The following is a 22,413-nucleotide window of genomic DNA, read 5'->3' as shown; positions in this document are numbered from 1 at the left end:
GTCATTATTGACAAGCCTAAAACTTTTTGCTGTTTATGTACTTATTTTAGCCAATCACAAACGAGAAACTGATCGTTTGAAAAGTTTGGAAACACTGCGTGAGCGTTGAGATATTTTATAGTGGTTATACTGTAGTGTTTTGGACTAACTGTAGATTAACCTCTGTTTGACACATGCGTTTATTTATTTATTTACACATATTTATTCGGAAATATAATTACAATGTCTGAAAAATTGATTTATAAAAGGCGATTCATAAAAAAAGTCCTTGAAAAACGACATAAATCACTAGCAAATATGCAAATAACAGGGTAGGTGTCGTTTACGCATATCCCGATGATACATATGTGTCGGTTACCCAAGTTCCGATGATACATATCCCAATTTTTCAAATTTCGATTACACATATACCCAATGATACATATGTGCAATGATACATATCCCGATGATACATGTAATTAAAATTATAATTATAATCCCCGGTAAAAAATAAGACGCCAGCTATTTTTTTATCAGTGATTTTGTTTTGTTTTATAATATGTATCATCGGGATATGTATCATTGCACATATGTATCATTGGGTATATGTGTAATCGAAATATGAAAAATTGGGATATGTATCATCGGGACTTGAGTAACTGATACATATGTATCATCGGGATATGCGTAAACGACACCTACCCAAATAACAAATAGAAAAAAAATAATTGACAACATTGTTTTGTTTTTTCAGAAAGATCAGTAATTGAATTTTTTATGTTGATGTATTAACTGTATGTTATTATCAGTATTAACTGATTTTAAATTTAAGTATTTTTTATTATTTCATCTGACTATTATTTTTATAACAATAATAATAAATTAAAGTTATCAGGAACGTGGACCAAGGGTATTTTTATAACTTATGAAAGATTAATATATATTATTATATTAAAATTGTTAACTTTTTGAATTTTTAATAAATATAAAAAAAAAAAAAAAAATGAAAATTCAGCCATTTAAAAATTTTTAGAATTTTTTTTTATCGAAAAAATGATTACAAAAAAATAAAAAAAAAAATTTCACTTGAAAAAAACTTCAAAAACTGTAAATGCAATATAAAAAAATTTTTTTTTTCTAATTTAATTATTAAAAAAAAATCAAAAAATTAAAAATGTCGGCTAACTTTAGTACCATAAAAAATACTTACTTTCATAAAATAATCATAGTTTTTTTTTTTTAAATAAATAAAATTAATAACTATAATATTACACCTAACGTAAATTAAACTTTTCAAATTTGTCAGCGCATGCGCGTCTCATACTTCTTTCGCGACTCACAAAACTTGCGCTGTTGCCACAACTTTATTAACGTATCCCCTCCTCGGCTAAAGTCTGGTAAATTTTTCATTACTTATTAATAAATATCTCTGAAACTGTGTGGTAATTATCAATGAATTTTTTTTTTTTAAATTGTTTAGTTGTTAGTTAACGTTACTCTAGTTTTTTAAAAAGATCCTAAGAAAAGTTTCTGAGATATAAAAATGTTTGTAGGTAAATTTTTCGATATCCCGTATACCGTAATGTATAAGAGCGTTCAAAACTCAAACTTTGAAATTAAATATCTCGGAAACTAGATGGTAAAAAATTCTCAAATTGCGCCAATCGACGCAGAATTATATGAACATTAATCTACCAAAATTTTAAAAAAATCCTAAGAAAACGACTTTGGCGAGGGTACTACCTTAATTCCATAAAATTCTTCATTTTTGTAAAAAAAAACTGAATTAAAAAATTTTTTTCATGTCTAAAAATCAATTTAATATCTAGTATATATATAATATTTTTTTGGACTATTTTAATATGGAAATTTAAAAGAATTACTTTCTAAAAAATCGAGAGTTAGATAATTTGTTAATTAGAACGTCGATATAAAAATTAAAAAAAATATATAAATATTAATAATAAAATAACAAATAAAAGTAACATATACAAATATAAAAATCGAATAAAAAAAATTTTTCAGTAACCTACATGAGACCATTGAGTACAAACGAGCCAGAAAAAGATCGAATGATCCCAAACGGCGCAACAAGCATAATAGCAGCAATAGGAACTCTGAATAGCCGAGGAGAAGCTAACTCGCACACACAAAGTGACAGAACAGACGAAGATATAAAGATCGACTTTACATCAAAGAACGTCCACGAGTGTATAAATTCCCTGTACGACATCCCTAACGAGGAAATAGAATTGGACGCCTGGCCAATTGAGACAATAATCGACGAGAACAACCTGACCGCGAGGATCGGGCAAACTGGAGGAAAGCGCGGCTATTCGAAGATAACTGGCCAGCCTTCCTGGGGAATCTGCTGGTACATAAACGATCTCCTGATTCCTGAGATAACCGTAGAACGTGGGCAGACTTACACCTTCATCGTGGAGGGCGGCGTTGACCCATCAAATCCAGCGCGCTACCATCCTTTGTACATTACTGCAAGTCCAGAAGGTGGTTTTGGCCAGAAGACCGATGAGCAGCAAAGAGATGAGCGGGTCTTTGCCGGAGTCGATTGGAATGATGAAGGATATCCTTATCCTACTGCTGCTGGGCGGTTTTGTGAGTGGGCTCACAAAACTGTTGATATGAGCGAAAATTCCCTTACTTTTGCCAGCTTCTTCGATACCCTCAGGCTTGATTGTGATCAAGGAGAACCTGCTAAGCTTGTTTGGACCGTCGCGCCTGATACTCCTGATCTTGTTTATTACCAGGTAGGATTTTTTTGGTATTTATTTTAGAGCTTTTAGACACTGATAAAACGATTTGCTAATGTTTAATGAATTTTTTAATAAACTAGAAATAATAAAAATACTGTGTATTTTGTACACTGATGATATTTTTAACGATATATTCAAATGAAAGGTCTTGAAAAGTGTAACTCCAGGATGAGCTTAAATTGTTAAAAATATCATCAGTGAGCAAAATATAAAGGAATTTCTTAATTATTACAATTTTTTATGATATAAGCTCATCCTGATGTTACGCTCATCGAGACCTTTCATTTGAATACCCACACGATTTTTTTCATATATTTTATATATATTATAATTCTCATATTTGTGGAATATCTGAAATATATGAAAAATACGTGTGGGTACTCAAATGAAAGGTCTCGATGAACGTAACATCAGGATGAGCTTATATCTTAAAAAATGGCAATAATAAAGAAATGACGTTGTATCTCGTCTACTGATGATATTTTTAACGATAGAAGCTCATCCTGGAGTTACATTTATCGAGACCGTTCATTTGAATACCCACACGTATTTTCGATATATTTTATATATTTCAGAAATATGAGATATATCATATACATAAAATATATGAAAAAATTCGTGTGTGTATTCAAATGAAAGGTCTCGATGAGTGTAACTCCAGGATGAACTTATATCATTAAAAATATCAGTGTACAAAATACAAAGGAATTTCTTAACCATTGACATTTCTTAAGATATAAGCTCATCCTGGAGTTACACTTGTCCAGACCTTTCATTTGAATACCCACACGAATTTTTTCATATATTTTATATATGTGATATTTCTCATATTTGTGAAATATATAAAATATGTCAAAAAATCGAGTGGGTATTCAAATGAAAGGTCTTGACAAGTGTAACTCCAGGATGAGCTTATATCATTAAAAATATCATCAGTAGAGAAAATATAACGTAATTTCTTAATTATTGACATTTTTGAAGATATAAGCTCATCCTGATGTTACGCTCATCGAGACCTTTCATTTGAGTACGCACACGAATTTTTCATATATTTTATATATATTATATTTCTCATATTTATGGAATATCTAAAATGTATAAAAAATACGTGTGGGTACTCAAATGAAAGCTCTTGATGAGTGTAACATCAGGATGAGCTTATATCTTAAAAATTGTCAATAATTAAGAAATTACGTTGTATTTCGTCCACTGATGATATTTTTAACGATATAAACTCATCCTGGGGTTACACTTGTCGAGACCTTTCATTTGAATACCCACATGAATTTTTTATATATTTTAGATATTCTACAAATATGAGAAATATCATATATATATAAAAAAAAATTCGTGTGGGTATTCAAATGAAAGGTCTTGACAAGTGTAACTCCAAGATAAGCTTATATCGTTAAAAATATCATTAGTAAACAAAATACAACTTCATTTCTTAATTATTGACATTTTTCAAGATATTAGCCCATCTTGATGTTACACTTGTCCAGACCTTTCATTTGAATACCCACACGAATTTTTTCATATATTTTATATATGTGATATTTCTCATATTTGTGAAATATATAAAATATGTCAAAAAATCGAGTGGGTATTCAAATGAAAGGTCTTGACAAGTGTAACTCCAGGATGAGCTTATATCGTTAAAAATATCATCAGTAGAGAAAATATAACGTAATTTCTTAATTATTGACATTTTTCAAGATATAAGCTCATCCTGATGTTACGCTCATCGAGACCTTTCATTTGAGTACGCACACGATTTTTTTCATATATTTTATATACATAATATTCCTCATATTTATGAAATATATAAAATGTATAAAAATACGTGTGGGTACTCAAATGAAAGTTTTGATGAGTGTAACATCAGGATGAGCTTATATCTTAAAAATTGTCAATAATTAAGAAATTACGTTGTATTTCGTCCACTGATGATATTTTTAACGATATAAACTCATCCTGGGGTTACACTTGTCGAGACCTTTCATTTGAATACCCACATGAATTTTTTATATATTTTAGATATTCTACAAATATGAGAAATATCATATATATATAAAAAAAAATTCGTGTGGGTATTCAAATGAAAGGTCTTGACAAGTGTAACTCCAAGATAAGCTTATATCGTTAAAAATATCATTAGTAAACAAAATACAACTTCATTTCTTAATTATTGACATTTTTCAAGATATTAGCTCATCTTGATGTTACGCTCGTCGAGACCTTTCATTTGAGTACGTACATGATTTTTTTCATATATTTTATATATGTGATATTTCTCATATTTGTGAAATATATAAAATATGTCAAAAAATCGAGTGGGTATTCAAATGAAAGGTCTTGACAAGTGTAACTCCAGGATGAGCTTATATCGTTAAAAATATCATCAGTAGAGAAAATATAACGTAATTTCTTAATTATTGACATTTTTCAAGATATAAGCTCATCCTGATGTTACGCTCATCGAGACCTTTCATTTGAGTACGCACACGATTTTTTTCATATATTTTATATACATAATATTCCTCATATTTATGAAATATATAAAAAATTTATGTGGGTATTCAAATGAAAAGTCTCGATGAGCGTAACATCAGGATGAGCTTATATCGTTAAAAATATCATTAGTGGACAAAATAAACCGTCATTTCTTGAGAAATTTTCAATTACTCTTCTATTATAGTTTAAAGTACATTATTTAATCCTTTTATCTGAATTTTTATTAAAAAATACTCACCTCTATTGGTACTAATTAAAGGAAAAAAAAATTTCTAGCCTAAAAAAAAAATATTAATTATTTCTTCCCAAAATTATCAGCCTACTAAACATTTATTTTAAAATATTTTTAGTGCTACACCCACAAAAATCTAGGTTGGAAAATCCACGTTAAAGATCCAGGATATAAATCTGAATTGACCGCCGCATCAGACAGCATAATGCCAAGCTCACTCATTACACTCTTAATAATCACTGGCATTCATTCTCTCCTCAGATGAATCGTCTCAATTTAAATTCCCTTTTAAAATAAAGACCGTTAAATTTCAAGATATAAAAGACGTACAATTAAAACTGATTAAAAATATAAATACAATAATTATAATAATTAAGAAAAAAAATCACAAAAAGAAAGAGCAATTAAGAGAAATTATAAAAAAATAACTATGAAAGATTTAAAAAAAAAAAAAAAACAAGGTTGTAAGAAAGTATTTAGATTTTAAGGACTTAAATCTTACGGAAGAAATTAGAAGATATTTTTAAGACCTATCAGATTCAATATTTCATATATTAATAATAAATAAATAAATAAAACATATGTATACATTTAAATAGGAATTAACGTCCGTTTAAAAAAAATAAAAATAATTAATAGGAAGGATTTATAAAATAAAAAAAAAAATAATGACAATAATTTTGAGGATCTGAAGATCATGACAATAATTTATAAAAAAATAAATTGATCTAATCGGAGTTCAGAATTAACTTATAAAGACAATACGACGAAATGGCGACAATAAATGAATTTTAATTAAAAAAAAAAAAAAAAAAAAAAAATACTTAATAAGTATACCTAAGACCTTCCTATGAAATAATCAGATGAGAGACATTGGGCAAAAAATAAAATAAAAAAAATTAAAAAGTTTATAGAAAGTATTAGGATAATTATACATCTTTTAACGCGTGTATGTATACATAAATTTCGTACTTGTATTTAAAGTTTATCTATACTAATAATGGGCCACTCTTGGGTCACTGATATCGATAGGGACGGCGGGTTGTAATGGTGTAAATTTTGCACAAAGTATTAGAAAAGTATAAAATAAAATATTAACAAAACGATTTATTAAAAAAACCAATTATTTTGTAAATCGGTCTAGTGTCTATTGATAATTAATTAATTTGTTAAATTCATTAATTATTAACAATAATAAAATGCTGTCTGTTTGACAATAATTAAATGTATGATAAATTATAAATAATAATTATAATTATTAATTATAAGTAATGTTTAATGGATAATTTTACGGGGTAATGTAATGTTGTTGTAAGAGTGAAAGGCAGGTATGACGAATTTAAATGTACACGAGTCGAAAATTTGTTTAGTTTTATGGTTCATAGAATTTCAATATTTGCAAATTTTAGTTATAATTTTTTTTTAATATTTACCAATTTTTAATTATAAAAAAGATTTTTTAAATGTCAATTTTTTGAAAAAATAATGAAAATTTGGAAAATTAAAATTACATTTTTTTCATATTAAAGTTGTAAATTAATTAAAAAATTTTATTTTTATAAAGTAAAATTTTGTTTATTAAATAATGACTTTTGTTAAATTGCACTATATTGCAATAAAACTATTGACGTTTTTTAAGATATAAGCTCATCTCGATGTTACACTCAGCAAGAGCTTTCATTTGAATACCCACATGCATTTTGATATATTTTTTATATATTCATATATTCATATATAACATATATAAATATATGAAAAATTGATGTGGGTACTCAAATGAAAGGTCTCGATGAATGTAATGTCGGAATGAGCTTATGTCTTTAAAAATGTCAATAGTTCTCAAGATATAAGGTAATTTCTTAATTATTGATATTTTTTAAGATATAAGTTCATCTCGATGTTGTACTCATCAAAAGCTTTCATTTAAGTACCCACATGCATTTTCATATATTTTTTATATATACATATATATAACATATATAAATATATGAAAAATTGATGTGGGTACTCAAATGAAAGGTCTCGATGAATGTAATGTCGGAATGAGCTTATATCTTTAAAAATGTCAATAGTTCTCAAGATATAAGGTCATTTCTTAATTATTGATATTTTTTAAGATATAAGCTCATCTCGATGTTGTACTCATCAAAAGCTTTCATTTAAGTACCCACATGCATTTTCATATATTTTTTATATATACATATATATAACATATATAAATATATGAAAAATTGATGTGGGTACTCAAATGAAAGGTCTCGATGAATGTAATGTCGGAATGAGCTTATATCTTTAAAAATGTCAATAGTTCTCAAGATATAAGGTCATTTCTTAATTATTGATATTTTTTGAGATATAAGCTCATCTCGATGTTATACTCATCAAAAGCTTTCATCTAAGTACCCACATGCATTTTCATATATTTTTTATATATACATATATATCATATTTATAAATATATAAAATATATGAAAAATTGATGTGGGTACTCAAATGAAAGGTCTTGATGAATGTAACATCGGAATGAGCTTATATCTTTAAAAATGTCAATAGTTCACAAGATACAAGGTCATTTCTTAATTATGTATCTAGAGATAGTGCATTTTCAAATGCAACCTAAATACTTATCACAATAAATTGACTATTGGCGAAAATGATATGAAACCTTGAAAAGGCACAATTTCAAGTCAAGACCTTTGTAATGATACTAAATTTCACTAAAAAACCGATTTTATCATATGAATATCCTGGAGACAAATTTTTTTTCATTCTCTCAATAATATAGATTATTCTAAATCTGTTAATTTAAAAAAAAATTTCAAAATGTTAATTTTTAGAATTGTTTTTAACCAAAAAAATCAGATGACCGTGAAACTAAACAAATACCTTTTTATGTTACACTGAACGATCCTTCATATTTTTTTAAGAACTTACATAACAATATACTTGTATTTATCGTTAAATTACAAATATTTTATGAAATATTTTTTAGTCTCATTAATAAATAATATTTAACTATACAAAGTTTGAATTTTTAAGTAAAAAATTCCATGAAATGAATTAATTTTTCAAATGAATTTTTTTTATGCGCAAAAAAGTTCAGTGTTACAAAATTTTAACTCGGAAATCATTATTTTTATTTGTAAGTAAAGATTGATTTTGAGTGAATTACGGTAATATATTTAGAAATTATACTTCAATTTTTTTTAATTATTTTCATGTATTAAAATTTGTTTTTGAAGTATAATTTCTATTAACATCAGGATAGAAAATTGAAAATTACAAAAATTGAAATAGAAAATTTAGAAAAACTAATCAATAAAAATTTTACAGACATTAAAATAAAGTCAAGTAGGTTACAAATTCTCCAACATAATTTTTTTCTTCATAATAATTAAAATGAACAATTTAATAATTGAAAAAAAAAAAATAAAAAATTTTCTACCCTGATAATAAATAAAATTACCGTACATGGACAAACAATAAAAAATAAAGCGTGGACCTTTTATTGAACGGAGTGAAAGTATAAAACGTGCCTTGGGTGCAGGTATATGTCTCACTTATTCTACAATACATATATATTTAAATATATCTCGGATTTAATTGGATACCCACTTGGATAAAAATATAAACATGACACTCGTTTGTAAAAAAAAGAGTAATTGGGATTGACTAAAACGCTCCTTTGTTCCCGACCCGTCGTAATTTTATGAAAGTAGTAGATATAAATTAAAATTCCTGACTTGTTGTATTAAATATTTAAAGAATTTTAAATAATAAAATAAAAACATATATCTGATAATAATAATTATAATAAAATTTTACACTCAAATACGTGCAGCTGGAGGAGCGTTTGAGTGTGGTGAAAAACCAAGAAATCAACATTAATACATAATCATATAAATGATAATTAATAATGATAATTTATAATTAATAATTTAAGATTAAGGGTGATAATTGATAATACATTCTCCCAAGGTCTTTTGTTGTAATTGTATCCATCCATTATAGCCAAGTGGGTCCTGGAAATTCCGTGGGAGAACGAAGGTATGGAATAGAGTGACTACAAGTTAATTATATTACGACTAATAATTAATAATTAATTAATTATTGATCAACAATTATTATAAATTATAATTATTATTAATGAATGTTTTTGGCTTGAGACTAAAATCCAAATGAGGTAATTAAATGTAGAATTTAATTAATATGTAAGATAGAGACGCGTAGAATAAATAGACAAGTATTAATTGATTATTTTTTTTTGAGTAAAAATTAATTTTTTTTTCATTAATAATTTTTCATTTTTAATTATTGACAAACAGAAATTAAATTAATAAATTAATAAAATTTTGCTTTATTAAATAATGACTTTTGTTAAATTGCACTGTAATTTCTTAATTATTGACATTTTTGAAGATATAAGCTCATCCTGATGTTACACTCATCAGGAGCTTTCATTTGAGTACCAACATGCATTTTCATATATTTTTCATATATAATATATATATATAAGCTCATCTCGATGTTGTACTCATCAAAAGCTTTCATCTAAGTACCCACATGCATTTTCATATATTTTTTATATATACATATATATAACATATATAAATATATGAAAAATTGATGTGGGTACTCAAATGAAAGGTCTCGATGAATGTAATGTCGGAATGAGCTTATATCTTTAAAAATGTCAATAGTTCTCGAGATATAAGGTCATTTCTTAATTATTGATATTTTTTGAGATATAAGCTCATCTCGATGATATACTCATCAAAAGCTGTCATTTAAGTACCCACATGCATTTTTATATATTTTTTATATATACATATATATCATATTTATATATATATATAAATATATGAAAAATTGAAGTAGGTACTCAAATGAAAAGTCTTGATGAGTGTAACATCGGGATGAGCTTATATCTTTAAAAATGTCAAAAGTTCACGAGATACAGGGTCATTTCTTAATTATTAACATTTTTTTAAATATAAGCTCATCCTGATGTTACACTCATCAAGAGCTTTCATTTGAGTACCCACATGCATTTTGATATATTTTTCATATATACATATATATGATATATATAAATATATGAAATATTGAGGTGGGTACTCAAATGAAAGGTCTCGATGAATGTAACATTGGAATGAGCTTATATCTTTAAAAATGTCAATAGTTCACAAAATACAAGGTCATTTCTTAATTATGTATCTAGAGATAGAACAAAATTTTGCTGATTCTCTTAATAATATAGATTTAAAAAAATAATTTAATAAACTATTTAAAAAATTAAATTAATAAATTATTTTAAAAAATAATTTAACGCTCAATTATTTAAAAATTATAAAAAAAACTTGGTATTTTTATACGAATTTTTCGTCAATTTTAATAAAAATGCTAATTAGAGTTAATGTTCCAGAAAATTTAATGGGTTCTCTTTTTTGTTCTTTAATAACTGCTTCCTTGACAAAATTATTCACCGCACAAAATAATTATTTACCTTTCTTTTTAATCAAAAAAAAAAAATAAACAGATGTTTAATTTAAAATTAGCTTCAATTTAATTAACAATAAAAATAATCAACATAATACTTGCCTATAATCAAGCGACAATAAAAATACTAAAATAAATAAAAAATGTCGGAGTACGACAATTTCGGACAATAAACGAGATAATTAAGACAATATAAAAAGTGATGAAAGTAGGGATGTTTGTCCACTTGATAAAATATAAAATCTTTGAGGACAAACTTACAATGATGAAGTAACAACTAAATAAACTGACTCAAAAAAAAAAAAAACAAAAAAAAAAAAAGTTAAGTAACATAATTAGAAATTAAGCGGATAAATCTCCTACTTCTGTGAACTTGACAATAATAAAATTTACTCATCAAGTACCCGGATTACCAGGCAGTGCTGCTCTGTACTATCAACGCTATTAATTGGAATTAATATTAATAAAAATAATAGAAGATTGGGAGCAGCTCGGCAGAGTCCAGACTTGCTATAGCTTCTTAGGGAAAAATAATAAATAATTATTTAAATAAATTTATCAAATAGACAATAAGCGTCTTTTGCTATAAATATTATTAAAGTGTAAAAAGTAAAACTAACACTAATATTAATATTTAAAATAAAACTACTTAATAATTAATAATAATAATAATATAAAACGATCATAAGACCTCACCGTGGTTGATGAGAAGATAAATCATTAATTACAAATCATTTAAAATAATTGAATAAAATAAAAGCTTATGAAGCATTCAATACGCACAGAACTAGTAAATTTTGTTTGTATATTCTATGTTGAATTATTAATTATTAATAATTAATTATTAATTATTAATTACTATATTAAAGGTTTAAGGGTTTTAAATTAACAGGTTTATTGTTTGTAAATTATTATTGAAGATAAATAGTTGCTTCTCGATAACACACGGTGTTTTAACGCTCGGGTTAAAGAACGAATGGTTATCCAATTAAGGCAAAAAGGATCAAAATGGGAGAGGTGGTTAATTGTAGTTAATTATTAAATGTTTCGACTCAATATTGATTGTTGAGATCCAATGAATCAGATCTTATTTATTTTAGACAATTTTACTAAATTGCATATCAAAATAATTAATCATATCAAATTTCATATCAAACTAGGACCTTGCAGTTACTATGTGACTGCCGTGATTTGTGAACTATAAATAAATAAAATTTTACTTTATTAAATAATGACTTTTGTTAAATTGCATTGTACTTTTTTAACTATTGAAGTTTGTAAAGATATAAGCTCATTCTAATGTTGCACTCATCAAGAGCTTTCATTTGAGTACCCACATGCATTTTTGATATATTTTTCATATATACATATATATATTTATATATAATATATATCAAATATATGAAAAATTGATGTGGGTACTCAAATGAAAGGTCTTAATGATTGGAACATCGGGATGAGCTTATATCTTTAAAAATGACATCAGTAGACAAAATACAACGTCATTTCTTAACTATTGACATTTTTATAGATACAAGCTCATCCCGATGTTATACTCGTCAAGAGCTTTTATTTGAGTACCCACATGCATTTTTGATATATTTTTCATATATACATATATATAAATATATCAAATGTATGAAAAATTGATGTAGGTACTCAAATGAAAGGTCTTAATGATTGGAACATCGGGATGAGTTTATATCTTTAAAAATGACATCAGTAGATAAAATACAACGTCATTTCTTAACTATTGACATTTTTATAGATACAAGCTCATCCCGATGTTATACTCGTCAAGAGCTTTTATTTGAGTACCCACATGCATTTTTGATATATTTTTCATAAATACATATATATATATATAAAATATATGAAAAATTGATGTGGGTACTCAAATGAAAGGTCTTAATGAGAGTAACATCGAGATGAGCTTATATCTTTAAAAATGTCAATAGTTCACAAGAAACAATGTCATATCTTAATTATGTATCTAGAGAGAGAATTTTTAAATACAGCTTAAATACTTATCATCATAAATTGACTATATGAAACCATGAAAAGGCATATTAAAAATTTTTTTTAATTTTTAATATTTTAATGAAAATTAAAAAATTGTATTCTTCAATTTTTTCACTCTACTTATTTGTTACAAATTATAAAATATCAAAACAATTAATAAGATCTGAATCATTAGTCTCTAAAAAAAAAAAATAAATTTTTGTCAATATACATTAAAAATATAAGTATATAATAATAATAAAAAAAATATATTATATATCATACGTAGAAGAAGTATGTAATAGAAAATTAGATAAAAATATTTTCTTTTTATTACGTTTTAATAAACCTTTTTTATTTATATTAATATTGCGCTGCCTTTTGCAATTATAAACGAGGCACGCTATTTATCCCTTCAACTTATTACTGTATCACTCAATTCAACATTCATCATCAATATCTTATATATATACACATAAATATATATAAAAAAAAAATGAACGAATCTTTCGTCCAGACCCAGCCATCGTAGCGTAGCTCACAAGTGTTTTAAAATAACCGGATTTAAAAAGTCAACCAAAAAAATAAAAAATAAAATTCTTATCCACGAATGAGCTTTATTAAATGTGTTTATTGATAAAAAAAAAAAAAAAAAAAATAAAATTACTAATAAAATAATTATCTAACTTGTTGTATTGGCTACCTTAATTGTTGCTATTATTACGATTTATTCACAAACATATTTATGATTAATTAACAATGTATGAAATTTTATATTCACTTCGTGTGGTTGACAATAAATAACTCGTTTTGTAAACTCATTGACGATTAAAAAAAACCATGTATCAAATTTATTATTTAAATTGTAGCTTAATTAATTAAACCTATCATTGATTAATATAATTAATTATTATTGATTGATTGATTATTGTAACTATAAATATAACGATAATTATAATAATTATAATTATACGGAAATATTTATAATTTATTTAGAATAACCCCATGCATCTTTTTTTTGATCCATAAGAACAAGAGACGACTCACATATTTTCCTGTAGACTTCCCGCAAACGTTCTTTCGGGAATACTTTGTACAGCTGGTACCGTTCTGAAGCGAGAGTATCTGCAAGTTCAATGCACTCGGCATGCTCGTTCATCTCCGACATGACATTTATCAACAGCAGCGTTATTTTGGGGATGCACAGACTCCGCAATTTTAAGAGCTGGTGCTTGCGGAGGTGGTCTGGCGGCATTGTTGATATTCTGTCGACCAGCCAACCTCCGTCGGGGAACAGAAGAACGTTGAATAGCAGCTGCTTAACGGCCTGAAGATAATTAATAAACATAATAATTAATACGGTTGAATAATTTGAATAATTTTTTTGAATAATATTTCAATATTTAATATTTTAAATAATTTTTTTTTTTTCGACTAGATTAATAGTAATTAATAATAAAATTACTTTTGTGTGACGCTGCATGGTAGCCTTCCAGTTTTCGAGGTTGGCTTGGTACTCAGCTTTCTTGTGGTCGTAGGCGACTTTTTCGGTAAACGTAGCATACATTGGTAGCGGCTCCAGTGGAATAGGTTTTCCCTGGTGAAAATGTCTGAACCACTCTTGGAAACCCTCCTGCGCGTCTAAGTAGGCCTTGAAACAGAGGTACTCGCGGATAGATGCTGAAGATTTGTGGTGGTTTAAGTCTTCGGTTACTGTTTGGTCAACGAAAGTATTTTCCATTGACGGCTGGTCCATCATTACCAATCCAATTGTGTCTGCTGGGATCTAAATGTTCAAAAATATTATTTTTGAATAATGTTAATAAAAAAAATTTTTTAATGGAAAAAAAAAATTAAGAAATGACATTGTATCTCGTGAACTATTAAGATTTTTAAAGATATAAGCTCATCCCGATGTTACACTCGTTGAGACCTTTCATTTGAGTACCCACATCAATTTTTCATATATTTTATATATATATATATATATATATATATATATATATATATATATATATATATATATATATTATATGTATGTATGAAAAATATATTAAAAATGCATGTGGGTATTCAAATAAAAGCTCTTGATGAGTGTAACATCAGGATGAGCTTATATCTTGAAAAAAGTCAATAGTTAAGAAATGACATTGTATCTCGTAAACTATTGTCATTTTTTAAAACATAAGCTCATCCCGATGTTACACTCATCAAGAGCTTTCATTTGAGTACCTACATCAATTTTTCATATATTTAATATATTTATATATTTCACAAATACCATATATATAAAATATATAAAAATTGCCATGTGGGTACTTAATTGAAAGGTCTCGATGAGTGTAACATCAGGATGAGCTTATACCTTTCAAAATGTGAATAATAAAGCAATGACGTTGTATTTTATTCAATGATGATATTTTTAACGATATAAGCTCATCCCAACATTGCACTCATCGAGACCTTTTGTTTGAGTACCCACATCAATTTTTCATATATTTATATATATTATATATATGTATGTATGAAAAATATATGAAAATGCATGTGGGTATTCAAATGAAAGCTCTTGATGAGTGTAACATCGGGATGAGCTTATGTCTTTAAAAATATCAATAATTAAGAAATGATCTTGTATCTTGAGAACTATTGACATTTTTAAAGATATAAGATCATCCCGATGTTACATTCATCGAGACCTTTCATTTGAGTACCCACATCAATTTTTCATATATTTATATATATTATATATATCTATATATGAAAAATATATCAAAATACATGTGGGTACTCAAATGAAAGCTCTTCATGAGTGTAACATCGGGATGAGCTTATATCTTTAAAATCGTCAATAGTTAAGAAAATACAGTGCAATTTAACAAAAGTCATTATTCGATACAGCAAAATATTCAAAAACAGTAATAATAATAATAATTTCAATTAAAAAAAATTATTATTTTTTTTTAAATTCAAAATTTTTTATTAGTATATATAAATAAAAATAACTCACCTTATCAAAAGCTTGTCTAGCAGCATCAATCTTATCACATGTCAAAAAATATCTAATAAGAGCATTAGCTTGCCAAAGAGCTTCTTCTCTCTGATTGGGATAGAAAGTCATCCACTCCAGCGCGTCAATCTTCTCCAAATCACATTCCGTGATCTTGCTTCCCAACATATCCAACTTGTCAACATCCTCGACATTCTTTCCCCGAATATTCTCAACGACCATCTTAGTAACAGCTTCTGCATTTAGATTTGCATCTTCAGCAGCCGCAAGACACTGTTTCCTCATCTCAGTACCTCTTATACGTTCCAAGTACTGGGCATAGTAAGTCACCTGTTCTTCTTGCTGAAGCGTAGCTGTGTAGAAGGCCACCAGGGTCGGCTCTCCGATTTCAATCAGCAACTTGACATACGCAAGTAGAACTTTGTCTCCAACTTTGTCACTTTGATTGCCAATTTTACCGATTTGCCGCAAAAACAGCACCAAGTGCGCGAGGAACCTCAAGAATTGAGGTCTGCACTGGTCACTTTCAATCCAGTCTTCGATTATTTCCATCAGCTGAGGAACTTGGTCTAATATTAAGTACTTTTGGATCATATGGTCTGGTGTATTTGATAGCTTCATTATTATAGCTTCCTTGGAGGAATGAAGGTCGTTGAAGATTTCTTCCAAGTTTAGCTTTGACTTCCAGTATTCGTCTGGCATAGCGACGTAATTTTTTGGTACTACTCCACGAAGTTCTGATTCTACTTCAATGTCCATCAATACCTAAATATAAAAAAAAAATATAAGTTTATTATTATTATAGTAAAGTCTATTGTTATTATAGTATATTATAGTATGTCTTTTATTATATAGTAAAGTATATCATTAATAATTACATTGATCATAATAATTTATTTTTTGAATTTTTTAATTTTTAATTGAATCAAAAAAAATTTGTTTTTGTTAAATTTATTCTTTAAAAAAGAACCTAACTCAAAACTTGATTTAATAATTTTGTTTTTTTTAGACGACATTTTAGCATAATTTTCATTACTAAGAAATTAATTAAATACAAGATCTGATATTTTAAAAGATAATATAAGTAAGTGCTAATAAGCGGTTGGATTTTTGTTCATTTGAAAATAACTTGGAATAATTTTACATTAACAACCTTGCAATCACTATGTGACTGCCGTAACTTATGAACTATAATGAAATAAAATTTTGCGTTATTGAATAATGACTTTTGTTAAATTGCACTGTACTTTCTTAACTCTTGACGTTTTTAAAGATATATAAGCTCATCTCGATGTTACACTCATCAAGAGCTTTCATTTGAGTACCAACATGCATTTTTTATATATTTTTCACATATTCATATATATAGTATATATAAATATATGAAAAATTGATGTGGGTACTCAAATGAAAGGTCTCGATGAGTGTAACTCCAGGATGACTTTATATCGTTAAAATTATCATCAGTGAACAAAATACAACGTCATTGCTTTATTATTCATATTTTTAAAGATATAAACTCATCCTGATGTTACACTCATCAAGAGCTTTCATTTGAATACCCACATGCATTTTGATATATTTTTCATATATACATATATATAATATATATAAATATATGAAAAACTGATGTGGGTACTCAAACGAAAGGTCTCGATGAGTGTAACTCCAGGATGAGCTTATATCGTTAAAAATATCATCAGTGAACAAATTACAACGTTGTTGCTTTATTATTCATATTTTTTAAGATATAAGCTTATTCTGAAATTATACTCATCAAGAGCTTCCATTTGAATACCCACATGCATTTTGATATATTTTTCATATATACATATATATAATATATATAAATATATGAAAAACTGATGTGGGTACTCAAACGAAAGGTCTCGATGAGTGTAACTCCAGGATGACTTTATATCGTTAAAATTATCATCAGTGAACAAAATACAACGTCATTGCTTTATTATTCATATTTTTAAAGATATAAACTCATCCTGATGTTACACTCATCAAGAGCTTTCATTTGAATACCCACATGCATTTTGATATATTTTTCATATATACATATATATATATATATATATATATAATATATATAAATATATGAAAAACTGATGTGGGTACTCAAACGAAAGGTCTCGATGAGTGTAACTCCAGGATGACTTTATATCGTTAAAATTATCATCAGTGAATAAAATACAACGTCATTGCTTTATTATTCATATTTTTAAAGATATAAACTCATCCTGATGTTACACTCATCAAGAGCTTTCATTTGAGTATCCACATGCATTCATATATTTTTCATAAGTACATATATATAATATATATAAATATATGAAAAATTGATGTGGGTACTTAAATGAAAGGTCTCGATGAGTGTAGCATCAAGATAAGCTTATATCTTTAAAAATGTCAATGGTTCACAAGATACAAGGTAATTTCTTAATTATGTATCTAGAGATAAAGCATTTTCTAATGTAGCCTAAATACTTATCATAATAAATTGACTATCGATGAAAATTAAATGAAACCATGAAAAGGCACAAATTCAAACTAAGACCTTTGCAATGACACTAAATTTTACTAAAAAAACCGATTTTATCATTTGAATATCCTGGAGACAAAATTTTTCTCATTCTCTTAATATAGATTATTTACAATTTTTTAATTTATAAAACAATATTAAGATCAAAATTTGATAAAAAAATTTCAATTGTTATTTATAAAATTAATAAAAAAAAAAAAAAAATATTACATTTTTTTAATTCAATTATTATAAATATTCAAATTTCGGCTAGAATTTCCTTAATTCTTTTTTAAATAAAAAATTCCTACCTTAACATGTGACCAAAGAGCATCTTCCCAGCTCCTCGAAACCGCCAGTAGCTGAGTAATATTCCCACAAAGACTCGCATAAATCGCGCGGTTAAACGCACCAAGACGAGTATCCTGAGACATGTACCAAGCATTAAGTTTCCAAAGTGCTCGATTAGGATTTCCCTCTATGGATAATTTCGTATCAACAAGTGGATTTTTGTAATTAGGATCATGATGAGGCTGCCAACCAAGCAAGCAAGCAGCCCTCCAAGGTTGCCCGCAATGAATCGCCAACTCCTGAGCGCGCTGAAGTCTTCCACAGCGAACTTCCAAGAACATTCTTTTCTCAAGCCGCGCATCGTCTTCTCTGTCAAGGTCGTGCAAAGGTTTGCCTTCCCTGATTGGCGCATCAGGGTCCAGAGAAGTAACCAGCGGCCTGCTCGAGCCAAAAGTAATTCCCGACTGTCGATTTTGCAACTGATGGAGCGTGTTTTCCCAGGCGACGGTTTTATCAGTGAAGTGTTCAATTTTAGGAAGATACTCGAGCTCATCACAAGCGTTCTTTTCCAGCCAGTCAATTATCAGCTGGTACTCGCGAACTTGGCTCTCGCTGCTCAACAAATTTGTTATCACGTCTTTTTCCGAGACGTAGTTATTGCCATTAGCATCGGTGTCCATCTGCGAGTGGGAGGCCAGTCTGTTCTTGTAGAGACAGTACAAAAGCCGCCAGGTGTTTCGTTCATTGGTCAAGCTTATTTCTTCTTCGCAAAGCTCAGTGTTCTCGACCTTTGATTGCATATCACGCATTACTTCTAAAGCGTGAGTGCAATTCTGGACAAAGTCCGCGATCGTGTCGAACACTTGGGGCTCCGAGGAATGTGACTGGATTATTTCTAAAAATTCTTGGTAAAGATTTGATGCTACTTTACGCCATGGCTTCTCGGATTTTAATATCAACCCTGTTGAAGCGCTGTCTTCCATCAGCTCGAATAACGACCAGTTACTCTTGTCGGGGAATACTGAAATGTCGGATTCGTCCAGATGGCTTCTTAGCCGCGAACGATCCACTGGAATTTATTTTTATTAGATGAATATTATTTTTATAAATTAAAATAAAACTTCTGATAAGTTTTTTAGTTAATAAAAAAAATTTAAGGGTATTTTTAATTTAATTTATTTTTAAATAATGAGATTGAAATTTACAGGCATATGTTCATTTTTTGAATTTTTATTATCTAATTTTTGTAAAAAAAATTTAAATAAATATTCCATGTGTAGAAATTAAAAAAAATTATGAAAATTAATTAAGAAGATATTTAATAATTTTAAAAATATTTGTTAGTTTTGTTAGATGAATTTCATTTTTATTTTTATAAATTACAATGACATCTGATAAGTTTTTTCGTGAAAAAGGAAATTTGAGGGGAGTATTTTTAATTTGATTTATTTTTAAATAATGAGATTAAAATTTACAGACATATGTTAATTTTTGTTACTGAATTTTTGTAAAAAAATTTAAGTAAAAAATTCCATATGTGAAAATCAAAAAAAAAAATTATGAAAATTAATTTAGAAGATATTTAATAATTTTAAAAATATTTTTTAGATGAATTTCATTTTTATAAATTAAAATAAAACTTCTGATAAGTTTTTTAGTAAAAAAAAAATTTAAGGGTATTTTTAATTTAATTTATTTTTAAATAATGAGATTTAAATTTACAGACATATGTTAATTTTTTTTAATTGTTATTATCTGATTTTTGTAAATAAATTTCAATAAAAAATTCCATATGTAGAAATTAAAAAAAAAATATGAAAATTAATTTAGAAGATATTGAATAATTTTAAAAATATTTGTTTGATGAATTTCATTTTTATAAATTAAAATAAAACTTCTGATGAGTTTTTTAGTAAATAAAAAATTTAAGGGTATTTTTAATTTAATTTATTTTTAAATAATGAGATTGAAATTTACAGGCATATGTTAATTTTTTTGAATTTTTGTAAAAAAAATATAAATAAATATTCCATGTGTAGAAATTCAATTTTAAAAATATTTGTTAGTTTTGTTAGATGAATTTCATTTTTATTTTTATAAATTACAATGACATTTGATAAGTTTTTTCGTAAAAAAGGAAATTTGAGGGGAGTATTTTTAATTTGATTTATTTTTAAATAATGAGATTAAAATTTACAGACATATGTTAATTTTTGTTACTGAATTTTTTGTAAAAAAATTCCATATGTGAAAATCAAAAAAAAAAAAATTATGAAAATTAATTTAGAAGATATTTAATAATTTTAAAAATATTTTTTAGATGAATTTCATTTTTATAAATTACAATGACATCTGATGAATTTTTTTAGTAAAAAAAAAAAAAAAAATTTAAGGGTATTTTTAATTTAATTTATTTTTAAATAATGAGATTAAAATTTACAGACGTATGTTAGTTTTTTTGAATTTTTATTATATAATTTTTTTAAAAAAATTTAAATAAATAATTCCATATGTAAAAATGAAAAAAAAAATTATAAAAATTAATTTGGAAAATATTTGATAATTTTAAGAATTTTTGTGACTAAAAAATTATGATAAAAAAAAAATGAGGAAAAAAAATTGACATGTAGAAATCTTAGAAAATAAAAAATGCAATTTGTTAAAAATAATTTTTCAGAACAAATTTTTTTGTTAAAAAAAATTAAAAAATGGTAATTTCTTTCAATTTCCACGTGTGGAATTTTGTAACAAATTTTTTTATAATAATTTATTTGTTAAAAAAAATCTAAAAATGATTAGATGTCTATTATCTTCAGTATCGTTAATATTCTTTATACTACTGTAGTAATATTTAATTTATTTATTAAAAAAAAAAAAAAAATATTCATATTTTTTAACTCACTATTATTAATTATAATTTATAATTAAACAAGTAGAAATTGTTAACAAAATTAAGGTTATAATTACCGGAATAATTGAGCATGGAATAATTTGACGTTGATTGATCCATATTTGTTAGTTTAAATTACTGATATTTATTAAAATTATGGAAATAACTATTATAAATTTTAATTTCAGTGATTTTTGCAGTAATTCACGTAAAATCAACAATATAACTTGTGTTTATCTTGTCGCCGGTCACATATTGACGCCATATTGTTTTGATACATGAGACAAGGTGTATATTTTGCGCGGGATTTGAAATTTGACATATCACCAGCCAGTAAGAAAGTTAGCAAGAAAATTTATATTATCATCGAGTATGAAAAATTGAGTTTGTCACTTGGCCGCAAGACAGCAGTTCAGTTCCTCTAGTGGTTATAAAGTTAATATAAATTAAAGTTATAAATAAATAATAGTTTAAAAAATCTAAAAACACGCTTTTTATAGAAAACCAAACTAAAAAATAGAAAATAAATTTAAATTAAGAATAGTGTTAAAAATTTCAATAAATATAAATTAATAATAGTGTAAATAAAAAAAATGTATTTTATTTAAAAAAAAGCGTGGGGTGCTTTTTAAGATATTATCAAAATGATAATCACTCTACTCATATCTGTCAATAAAATATTTATAACTATTG

The 22,413-nt window shown here is 26.4% G+C and overlaps 2 protein-coding genes across 5 annotated transcripts in view; one reads left to right on the top strand and one right to left on the bottom strand.

Moving 5' to 3' along the window:
- The window catches only part of LOC123272164 (protein Skeletor, isoforms B/C), a 74,199-nt gene extending 67,850 nt beyond the window's left edge, over nt 1-6,349 (top strand). For all 4 annotated transcript variants that reach the window (XM_044738863.1, XM_044738864.1, XM_044738865.1 and 1 more), the window contains 2 exons: nt 2,005-2,747; nt 5,618-6,349. In XM_044738863.1, the coding sequence (XP_044594798.1) occupies nt 2,005-2,747; nt 5,618-5,764 (890 nt within the window). In that variant the 3' untranslated portion in view covers nt 5,765-6,349. The remainder of the gene's footprint in view (nt 1-2,004; nt 2,748-5,617) is intronic.
- A 6,964-nt stretch (nt 6,350-13,313) lies between these two features.
- On the bottom strand, nt 13,314-21,996 carry LOC123272163 (nuclear pore complex protein Nup107). The gene is made up of 5 exons (XM_044738861.1): nt 21,798-21,996; nt 18,851-19,899; nt 16,010-16,774; nt 14,465-14,785; nt 13,314-14,326 (listed from the first exon to the last, which is right to left on the bottom strand). Exons 1-5 carry the CDS (start codon nt 21,838-21,840, stop codon nt 13,988-13,990), a joined length of 2,517 nt encoding a protein of 838 aa, XP_044594796.1. The 5' UTR covers nt 21,841-21,996; the 3' UTR covers nt 13,314-13,987.
- Between the last annotated feature and the right edge of the window lie 417 nt (nt 21,997-22,413).

This window comes from Cotesia glomerata, linkage group LG9, assembly GCF_020080835.1.
Source record: "Cotesia glomerata isolate CgM1 linkage group LG9, MPM_Cglom_v2.3, whole genome shotgun sequence".
NCBI lineage: Eukaryota > Metazoa > Arthropoda > Insecta > Hymenoptera > Braconidae > Cotesia > Cotesia glomerata.
The sequence above is the reverse complement of the archived record's forward strand: the minus strand, read 5'-3'. Positions and strand labels throughout refer to the sequence as shown.